At 31.3% G+C, this 12,094-nt stretch overlaps 1 protein-coding gene across 1 annotated transcript in view; it reads left to right on the top strand.

The window, feature by feature from the left end:
• Positions 1–12,094, top strand: part of SrpRalpha (signal recognition particle receptor alpha) — a 62,163-nt gene that overhangs the window by 8,737 nt on the left and 41,332 nt on the right. The window contains exons 3-4 of the mRNA XM_075376257.1: positions 3,521–3,695; positions 10,057–10,216. Coding sequence (XP_075232372.1) covers positions 3,521–3,695; positions 10,057–10,216 — 335 coding nt within the window. The remainder of the gene's footprint in view (positions 1–3,520; positions 3,696–10,056; positions 10,217–12,094) is intronic.

Here is a 12,094-nt window from a genome sequence, read left to right as displayed (position 1 = left end):
GTCGTCAAACAATAGGGGTTGCATCCTTTTTGAAACAACCGTTATTTTATATAGAAAAAGAGATGATCCAGTATTTTTCCAGTATTTTTTTTTAAAGGAAAACCTTTATCAATTAGCATTGTAAGAAACAAAATTAATTAATAAAAAAAAAAAAATTAGTATTTTCAATCGATATTAATATATAAAAATAAATAACATATACTAGTATAATAATATTTTTTTTTTTTTTTTTTTTTGTTTTCAGTCATTTGACTGGTTTGATGCAGCTCTCCAAGATTCCCTATCTAGTGCTAGTCGTTTCATTTCAGTATACCCTCTACATCCTACATCCCCAACAATTTGTTTTACATACTCCAAACGTGGCCTGCCTACACAATTTTTCCCTTCTACCTGTCCTTCCAATATTAAAGCGACTATTCCAGGATGCCTCAGTATGTGGCCTATAAGTCTGTTTCTTCTTTTAACTATATTTTTCCAAATGCTACTTTCTTCATCTATTTGCCGCAATACCTCTTCATTTGTCACTTTATCCACCCATCTGATTTTTAACATTCTCCTATAGCACCACATTTCAAAAGCTTCTAATCTTTTCTTCTCAGATACTCCGATTGTCCAAGTTTCACTTCCATATAAAGCGACACTCCAAACATACACTTTCAAAAATCTTTTCCTGACATTTAAATTCATTTTTGATGTAAACAAATTATATTTCTTACTGAAGGCTCGTTTAACTTGTGCTATTCGGCATTTTATATCGCTCCTGCTTCGTCCATCTTTAGTAATTTTACTTCCCAAATAACAAAATTCTTCTACCTCCATAATCTTTTCTCCTCCTATTTTCACATTCAGCGGTCCATCTTTGTTATTTCTACTACATTTCATTACTTTTGTTTTGTTCTTGTTTATTTTCATGCAATAGTTTTTGCGTAGGACTTCATCTATGCCGTTCATTGTTTCTTCTAAATCCTTTTTACTCTCGGCTAGAATTACTATATCATCAGCAAATCGTAGCATCTTTATCTTTTCACCTTGTACTGTTACTCCGAATCTAAATTGTTCTTTAACATCATTAACTGCTAGTTCCATGTAAAGATTAAAAAGTAACGGCGATAGGGAACATCCTTGTCGGACTCCCTTTCTTATTAGGGCTTCTTTCTTATGTTCTTCAATTGTTATTGTTGCTGTTTGGTTCCTGTACATGTTAGCAATTGTTCTTCTATCTCTGTATTTGAACCCTAATTTTTTTAAAATGCTGAACATTTTATTCCAGTCTACGTTATCGAAAACCTTTTCTAGGTCTATAAACGCCAAGTATGTTGGTTTGTTTTTCTTTAATCTTCCTTCTACTATTAATCTGAGGCCTAAAATTGCTTCCCTTGTCCCTATACTTTTCCTGAAACCAAATTGGTCTTCTCCTTACACTTCTTCCACTCTCCTCTCAATTCTTCTGTACAATTCTAGTTATTTTTAATGCATGGCTAGTTACAACTAATTCTTCTGTATTCTTCACATTTATCTGCTCCTAGCTTTCTTTGGTATCATGACTTTAACACTTTTTTTGAAGTCTGACGGAAGTTCCCGTTTTTCATAAATATTACACACCAGTTTGTATAATCTATCAGTCACTTGCTCACCTGCACTGCACAGTACAGTCCTGCACTACAGGTATTCTGTCTATTCCAAGAGCCTTTCTGCCATTAAAATCTTTTAATGCTCTCTTAAATTCAGATCTCAGTATTGTTTCTCCCATTTCATCCTCCTCAACTTCCTCTTCTTCCTCTATAACACCATTTTCTAATTCATTTCCTCCGTATAACTCTTCAATGTATTCCACCCATCTATCGACTTTACCTTTCGTATTATATATTGGTGTACCATCTTTGTTTAACACATTATTACATTTTAATTTATGTACCCCAAAATTTTCCTTAACTTTCCTGTATGCTCCGTCTATTTTACCAATGTTCATTTCTCTTTCCACTTCTGAACACTTTTCTTTAATCCACTCTTCTTTCACCAGTTTGCACTTCCTGTTTATAGCATTTCTTAATTGCCGATAGTTCCTTTTACTTTCTTCATCACTAGCATTCTTATATTTTCTACGTTCATCCATCAGCTGCAATATATCGTCTGAAACCCAAGGTTTTCTACCAGTTCTCTTTATTCCGCCTAAGTTTGCTTCTGCTGATTTAAGAATTTCCTTTTTAACATTCTCCCATTCTTCTTCTACATTTTCTACCTTATCTTTTTTACTCAGACCTCTTGCGATGTCCTCCTCAAAAATCTTCTTTACCTCCTCTTCCTCAAGCTTCTCTAAATTCCACCGATTCATCTGACACCTTTTCTTCAGGTTTTTAAACCCCAATCTACATTTCATTATCACCAAATTATGGTCGCTATCTATGTCTGCTCCAGGGTAAGTTTTGCAGTCAACGAGTTGATTTCTAAATCTTTGCTTAACCATGATATAATCTATCTGATACCTTGCAGTATCGCCTGGCTTTTTCCAAGTGTATATTCTTCTATTATGATTTTTAAATTGGGTGTTGGCAATTACTAAATTATACTTCGTGCAAAACTCTATAAGTCGGTCCCCTCTTTCATTCCTTTTGCCCAGCCCGTATTCACCCACTATATTTCCTTCCTTGCCTTTTCCAATGCTTGCATTCCAATCTCCAACTATTATTAAATTTTTATCTCCTTTTACGTGTTTAATTGCTTCATCAATCTCTTCGTATACACACTCTACCTCATCATCATCATGGGCGCTTGTAGGCATATAAACGTTAACAATCGTTGTCGGTTTAGGTTTTGATTTTATCCTTATTACAATGATTCTATCGCTATGCGTTTTGAAATACTCCACTCTCCTCCCTATCTTCTTGTTCATCACGAAACCTACTCCTGCCTGCCCATTATTTGACGCTGAGTTAATTACTCTAAAATCACCTGACCAAAAGTCGCCTTCCTCTTCCCACCGAACCTCACTAATTCCTACTATATCCACATTCACCCTATCCATTTCCCTTTTTAAATTTTCTAGCCTACCAACCTTTTTTAAGCTTCTAACATTCCACGCTCCGACTCGTAGAATGTTATTTTTTAATTTTCTGAATAATAATATAGTAATGTTAAATAAAGTTAAATGTTTAGTGAAATTTATAGTCCTTTCCCAATAAAAATAGAAAGTAAGGTGATGGACTCCCACCTAGCTTTTCAGTTGTGTCTTACAAAAAGCTATTCATGAATGAAGAAATAAATGTGTAGTGCAAAATAGTGTTCCTTTCAAAATTGGCACGTGGAGATTGTCCATGATTATTAACTGCTTTCTCTTCACAGATGATTTTTTTCATGTCAGACTATCACAACGTAACAACAGAAGAAATAAACATATTTCAAGAAACTGCAGAAAGAATAGGGACCTATTGTTTTAGATTGTTATACAATTAAATAAATTTAATTAACTATTTTATTTGGTTTAGTTTTGATGTATAATGTAGTTATTTCTTTTTATTCATAGGATTTTGATTTTTCAAAGTGTTTCAAAGCTGTCTTACAGTCTTCTGAAGAATGGGGGCGTAAACAAGCTCGCATCCCAAAACAGATGCGAACATTTGAAGAATCGCTGAAGTCAAAGAAAACTGTTGCATCAATGATTGAAAGAAAGGGTGAAGAAAAAGAAAACAAAAAGAAAGGTATTTTCTTAAAATGATTATGATAAATTTTAAATCTAATTACTTCCTTTTTTTAATACTAAATTATTTATTTAATAAGCTTTAAATACAATTCAAAATTTCAACAGATATTCTGATAAGAACATGAAAAACAAAGTACAGCATAGTGATTACATGAATGAATGATTTTTTAAAAATTTAATGTTCATTGTGAACCCTTCTTTCGAATCAAGAAAGCGTATATCAAACATAATGTATTAAAATATGTTCTATTGAGTTTTATTAAAAAATCACTGAGAAATCCTCTTCAGCTTACATTGCAATCTATATAAATTCAAAAAACCCAAAAATTTAGCTATTCCAAATTAATTAAATAATTTACTATTACTGGTAAATATATGCAGTACTTGATCTGTCCTTTCAGGTTAAGCTTTATTACATGGATCTTATCTAATACTATATACTGTATATTATAATGTTACTTTCCTTTGTGAAGGTAATAAGGTATTTAATGTAAAGGTTTGTTAAAAAATGAATTGTCATTGGCTTCAAAAATCATCACAATTGTTATTATGAATTTTTATATTTAACTTATGAATGATGTACTTCACAATGTTTTGAGATCTTTCTATGTAATTTCCAAAGTAAATACTAAATTATCAGATTAGTTAGCAGTGAAAAAGACGATTTAAATAAATCTATATGAAAATGCAACTGTATGTACATAGATATTTGATACATATCATATATATTGTTTATTACTTAAATATTAAGAAAACCCAAAAAATTGAAATATTAAGAGAATAAATTTTGTATGAAACATTTAGAGACAGGAGGATATTGTCACTTGTTCATGGTTCAACAAGAATATTACTTAAAAGTACAGTTTATTACACTATTAAGTAATTTATACAAAATAACAATTCAAATTAAATACAAAATTAATCCAATAACAATTAAATTTTAAATACTAATATACAATTATGATTTGCCACACACTTTGTAACAACTAGTAGAAACTAATATGAGGGATGTTCATGTCAGTCCAGGACTTTTGTTAGACTAGAGTGTAAATGGAAATTCCTGCACATTCTGTTGGTTGTACACATAAAAGACAAGTGTCAGCTATTACTGCATGACATGCTGGCCTGAATCAGCATTAAACAACAACAACAATCAGTCATAAAGACATGGCATCCAATGTAGTGAATGGATATCTGGAGCAGCGCACTGTAATGAAATTTCTCGTGAATGAAGGCATAAAACCCAGTGAGATTTATTCGTGACTCCTTGCACAGTACACTGATGAGACTCTTAGTTGTATTGAAACATTTGAGTGGTGCAAATGTTTTAAAGAAGGCCGTGCATCAGTGAGTGGCAATCGTAGTCAAGGTGGTTCAGAACCACAGAAGTTATGACCTGTTTTTTGGGATAAAAATGACATCATTCACGTTGATTTCCTACCCCGTGGAGTCAATATTAACAGTGAGTACTACTGCAAAGTTCTTCAAGATGTACATAATGCTCTCAAGAAAAATCAGCCTTGTGAGATCACTAAAGGCACACCACACAACATATCCACCACAAGATGTTGGCTGGGAATTATTGTCACACCCCTGTATAGTCCAAACCTTGCTCCCAGCAATTTTCACCTGTTCGGGCCCTTGAAATTGTTCCTGGGAAGCCAGCATTTTAACAGCAATGATGAAGTGAAGCAGTCAGTCGTATCTTGGTTTTGATGTAACGACAAATCTTTTTAAATTGCTAATCCTGCAGATATCCAGGCACTAGTGAAATGCTGGGATAAATATAGTGGGGATTATATCAAGAAATAAAAGTAATTTTACTATTATAAGTGTGTTTTACATTTATTAAAAATTAATAGTCCCGGATTGACTTAAATGCCCTTTATATGAGTAACCAATAAGATAATCAAAAAATTTACAATTCATGCAATTCACTTTGCCAAGTATTATTCACTTTTACTGTTTACAAAAAGAACTACCCTCCACTTTATGAATGGAGTACTATCACACTCCTGTTCACAATTAACTCATTGAACAGCTTCTTGTTTTCAACCACTGTCCAAAATTGAATACTCGTGATGTACTCTTCACTTTTTTGTTACCAAACACTTACTGTGATCGCTTTTATCGGATACTGCACCAAACTCAAACTTGAAAACAACTGTCACTCCAGTGGTCCCTGATCCCCAGCAGTATTTATATCTCCTTTTTTTAACCTTTGGGACCAGTGTTAGGTGTTGCTTCAGAGGATGAGATGAATCATCGGTAGCATGTGTGAAAATACCACACCTGACCGGGATTCGAAGCCAGGACCTCTGGATGAAAGGCCGAGACGCTACCACTTGCACCACGAAGATGGGCATTTACATCTCCTGATCTGCAGTATCAGTATCCCTTTTGATTGTTCAAAGCTTCTGCCCTTTGGATTATTCAAGCATAATAATTTTCATTATTTTCGCACCTTCTACACGTTTCTATAAGTCCTTTTCTAGAAAGAATCCCTTTGTCATTCCTTCTAGATTCTTCTTTCTTCTTTTTGAAAACTTTTCTACCCATTACAATATCATAATTGGATTCTGGAGAGGCCAGCTTCTTATTACACTCCTGCTGAATCAAGCAGATCACATGTTGGTTGTGTTAGCTAGATCACTGAGATTAATGTTTTAGGTAAGTATTGCTTTTAATTTGTTGAGAGCTCAGGTATGTTATTATGTTTTGCTTTTGTACTAACTTTTTAACTCTTAACAATATCTCCCACAATGGTCAGTTTTCAGTTTCTGTTATTAATATTTACTACAAAATTTTTTTATTTTTTTAATATATTTTTGAGAATTTTAAGTAGCTTTATATATTTATACAGTCAAACCTTTATATAACGAAATTGAGAATCTCAGAAAAAATTTGTTAAGTAGAGGTTTTTTAAATAGAGGTAGTGTTATTCACAAAGTGTCTTAGCATTATTTTTTCCAAAACACTAAGGCACTACCGTTTTGACATTGTATATGGCACACTAAAGAAACAGTACAGTACTGTATAACATGAGTAACATTATCCAAAGACAGAGACCAGCTGAATTAACCCCAGAAAAAATTATTGCTGAACTGTATGTATGCACTGAACAATAGAGAGAATATGTGTTAAATGTTTTCTAAGAATTCTATTTGTTACATCTATGTACTATAGAAATTCCGCTACTTTAATGTATAGGCGAACAGTAACATCAGAACACATGATTATATATTTTGGTAGAATTTTATTGTTAATGGGTTATAAGAGAATTTTCACTTTACCAATAAAAATAGCCTGTCGTTCTTGACAAGGATGATATACACAAGAATATTCTTATGTATATATATATATTGTGTACAACACAAAATATTCTTGTCAAGAATTCTTTGTGTTTGAATACAGGTACAGAAATCAGAAGAATGGCTACCTTAAACTCACAGAGATGTCCAAAATACTAAATTTAATATCATTATTTTTAAAAAACTTTCAGAAAAATTACTGTATGTTACTACATACTATATTATGTTAATATGCAATATGTCACCATTTCATTATATAGAGGTATGAATACATTAAATAGAGGTAAATTTTTTCATAGTTTTATTAACATGTCACAGTGCAGTAAAAAAATTTGTAAAATCGAAGTTTTCATTATATCAAGGTTCATTATTTAGAGGTTCAACTGTATTAATAAAGTTGTGTTAAGTTTTCAATTTTCTGCCCTAATTTCTTCTGAAATAAAATTTGTAAAATCGAAGTTTTCATTATATCAAGGTTCATTATTTAGAGGTTCAACTGTATTAATAAAGTTGTGTTAAGTTTTCAATTTTCTGCCCTAATTTCTTCTGAAATAATTTTAACTACTTATATATTTCAAATAGAGATTTCTTTCTTTGTTATTATCTCTTTTGCCTTTTCTTTAAGTTTTTTCCATTATCTTTATCTATTTAATTATTTTTGGATTGGTTTATTTAACACACCAGTGATACTTAAGAATCATCACCATAATTACGGATTTTTTGTCACCATTTTTAAAGATTTATTTCTCTAAATTGATAATTATTCCACTTTTCCATTTTTTAAATTCTTTTTTTTTTTTCTAAGTTTATGTTTGATTTTATATGTGTACATACATTTACATGATCTGGTTTCTCTATTTTGTGAACAGACTAAATACATAATTTTATGAGAAGATATTTTCCTTAAGTAATATTCTTTCAAAAAAATAAAATTTGACTGATTATTTTAAGAATCAATTGACCATTTAGAGAACCTATTTTTTCCAAGAAACAACCCTTCAAATTCATGTGATCCCTTTTATGAGGGATTTTTTGTCTGTAAAAGATTTTTGAAACATTTTTTTCATTATTATAATTCTCTAATTTTTCAGAGTTGTAAACAAATTATTTAGATAGTGGATTAAATTATAGAAAAGTTTTAATTGCAAACTTGTTAATATTTTAACATTTTATATCTTAATATTTTAAATTATATTTTTAGAATTTGCAGAAATTTTTACATTAAAAGTAAATCTAAGCATTTATATATATTTTACACTTATGATCATAATTTAAAAAATATAAATTGGCCTCTAATGGAATTCAGTAATCAGGTGTTCTTAATTGACTAAGAATTGTCATGATAGAAAATTATAGAATGAAGGATCCATATACTATTTGTTTTATTGGCCTTCTCTTGAAAGGTTAATGGTGGTTAGAAAAAGTAAAATATATATTTTATAATATACTTGGATAATAGATAAGAGTTATTTCTTGTAGTTCACTCTCTTTCTCTGTAGTCTCCAGAACCACCGTAAGGTATTACTTCAGAGGATGATATGCATTTATGTAAATGAAGTGTAATCTTGTACAGTCTCAGGTTGACCATTCCTGAGATGTGTGGTTAATTAAAACTCAACCACCAAAGAATACTGGTATCCACGATAGAATATTCAAATCCGTTAACTATATTCATATAGTTAACTGGATCTACTTGAGATTCACCTTCTCTGCCTAGATACGGATTCACATAAATATGTGAATCCATAAATTTTCTATAAATGTTTTGTAATAATATGTGATTAATTTTGTAATTAAAAAATTTTAAATTTTTTAATTACAAATGAGTCTAAACCTGTAATTATAGTAGCTTTTGGGGTAATTTATTTCTCTCAAAATAACATTAATCTCTCTGAATAATGTGTGCTTGTATTTTATTGTTTAATTCATTTATTGTGTTTTAAGCCTATGTTTGCTTTTTATAGTTCTTTTAGTATTTGTTTAATCAGAAAATCTGTTCTTTTGTATAATTCTCTTATTATATAGTCTGTGATAATTATTAATCGGCTAATGATTTAGTTAATACTTAAAAAAGTGGACAGCACAGTTGTAGGACTTTACCATCACACAGCTAAAGCTGTGTTCTGGGAAAGTCCTATGGGTTGTTTCTGATGCATTGTTTACACGTACATCTTAATTTAAAATATTTATCATTTTATTTAATTACAATATTTTTTAGTTTATTTAATTTAATGATTCTAACTAAAGCGCATGCACATACCATATTTAATTTGTGCGGGTGTGGCACTACTAGCAGCAATGTTTGGCATGACCTAAATTAATGTAATTTCATAACTTATATAGAAAAAATGTTGCTTGTATGGTTGGCAGAATGGTGTAGCCGCAAGGCTTAACACACCAGTACCGAGTCGACCGGGCGATTGAGTTCAAGACCCAGCCAGATCGATTTATTTTTTTACACTATTATTCATATATTATTTATTTATTTAATTCTACTGCTCGCTTGTGATGTCAAAACATAGCGATGACTACAACAGCATTTTTTGGGATGGGGGTGTGATTTTGCAAATATTGTTATTTTTTAATTAACAAATGCGCCTAAGAAAAATATGACCTTAATTAGGCAAAATCTCGAGATACTGAGGGTGACCTTGCTCTACAGCCCTTCACCTTTTAAGTTAAAATTTAACGGCATCAATGCCCCATACATAGAAATAATCTGACCAAGTTTGGTCAAAATCAGTCCAGTTGTGCTGGAGATATAAGGTGATTTAGAGGCAGATACCAAACACACACGTGTACATACGAACATTAACATCTGGAAAATTTCCATCTGGTTTTTTGGGTTCCTTAGGTTTCGAAACATCAAGATCCAGTGAAAACTGCATATGCCCAAATCGGATCGATTACAATGCTTTCTCTTCTAGAGCGACAGCTCTGCTGTAGCGCTATCTAGACAGGAAAGTAAAATGAAGTATAGTTGTTATCCCTTTAAATCTGTTTGAAGATTAAACTATATCTTTCTAATTTTAATTTATTTTTCAACAGTTAAAGCCACAGAGCCACCTAAAAAAGAGCCATTAGCTGTTAACAATTCATCCGAAACTATAAATTCAAATGGACAGCTAACTAGTGAAGAGATAATAATACAAAATAGAATGAAACTTGCTCAGAAAATGGGATCGCCTAATGCAAAGAGAAATAAGCAGTAAGTATTCTGTGACTTTCTAACCTATTACCACCACAGAAATAAGAAATTACCTTTCTCATTATTATTTTACAAATTCTTGATTGTGGTACCGATGTTTTTTTCCTTTTTCAAACATTTTTATTTTCCTTACAAAGAAGTTAATATCATGTGTTTTTTACAACAGAAAAGGGGATACCATTAACATAATGGTGGAGACATTCACAATGACAAGATAAGTCGACATAATTTTAAACATATGATGACCACTGTTATATTTTATTATGTTGCATAAACAGTTTTGGATGGCAACAAACTTTAAGTTTTATCAAAAATATAATATGCATTTTTTAAATTCCTGATGATGGAATTTTATTCTGAAAGCACTTGAATGCATATATAAAAGAATTGTTGGTAGTGGGGTTTTTAAATTATTAATTATATAATCATACCGACTGTCCATGTTTGATAAAATTATATTGCCTGTTTAAGTTTGCATTTGAAACCAACTTCATTTTATGCCTTTTTTTAACCAAACCATGTATGTTATTCTTTCATGCGACACTGGCATTTGCAATTATTTGATGCATTTTTTGAAACATCCAAAACACACATAAGTGTTCACTATAGCAATCCTTTCTTCAATTAAAATGAAGAATTTCAATTGAAAAACTCTAGTGTAAAGTATAAAACTATATTGCTCTGAAGCATGAACAGTTTACAACTGACAACAGTAGACGAGAATTGCAACATACACAACCAATAATTACATTATTAGCACTTATAATAGCAATGGTAGCAGCATTAAAGGTGCTGCTCAACTCAAATAACTGCAGTTTAACCCAGCCTGGTTCAATCTTAAGTTGATTACCCAAGTATAAACAACATAGTTATTTGCTTATGATCCAACAATTAGGTTCATTATTTTTCATATTTCTTTAGTCCAGATTTTATGTACTATTTTCTCTTTCTTCCATTACCATCTTTTTAAACACTCACACCCCAATTCTAAAAATACATTCTCCAGCAAGTTAATTAGCCCAACCCATCATGTTGGTCTAATTAGTGGTAAACTTGTCATCGTAAATCAGCTGATTTCAAAGTTGAAGTTCTCAGGTTCAAATCCTAATAAAGGTATTTACTTTTATTCGGATTTGAATACTAGATCGTGGATATGGTGTTCTTTGGTGGTTGGGTTTCAGTTAACCACATGTCTTGGGAATAGTCGACCTGAGTTTGTTAAAGATTACAGATGCTTTATCTGTGTGGTATCACATTCTATCTCCATTTTATCTCATTTTCTCTGCACTAGTACTATTAAAAAAACTTTCTTCCTACATAATTTTTTTTTGTATGTTCTTTGTACATTTATAAAGCAGGAGTTCTTGCCTATCATTTTTTTATTCTCTTAATATTTTTGTTTATTTTGTTTCTGAGTTAGAAACAGTTAGAAAGTTAGGCTTATCTCCAGTCATAACTTTAGAAAGAAACTTTCAGAACTTTGAGATGTTTGCTCAGTCAAAATGTGACAAGCATTTTCTTGTCTTCTGTCAACAAGTGGGGAAGCCATTTTCCAGAAATTTGTTTAATTTTCAAGCTCTGTTATGGGTCAATCAATTTGAAGTGTCCTAAAAAACATAAGTTGGTTGCTTGATCAATCCAAAAAAAACTGAAACTTACCCGTTTGTTTCCTACATGTCTCAGGACCTTAAATCGTTTATTTAAGCAGTTTACCTGTGGCGGCCATTTTTGTTATGGTGTGCACACTTATTTTTGTAATTGTAAGGGTTTTCGGAAAAAATCATAACTAAAACACTATTAGTCCTGAAGGATGAAACAAAAAGCTGTGTAATCATATTTTCTCAAGGTAAAAGATTGGTTAGTGGTTTATTTACCTAT

The sequence above is a fragment of the Lycorma delicatula genome, chromosome 10 (genome assembly GCF_047948215.1).
Source record: "Lycorma delicatula isolate Av1 chromosome 10, ASM4794821v1, whole genome shotgun sequence".
NCBI lineage: Eukaryota > Metazoa > Arthropoda > Insecta > Hemiptera > Fulgoridae > Lycorma > Lycorma delicatula.
Note: the sequence above shows the minus strand (reverse complement) of the source record. Positions and strands in the feature narration are given on the sequence as shown.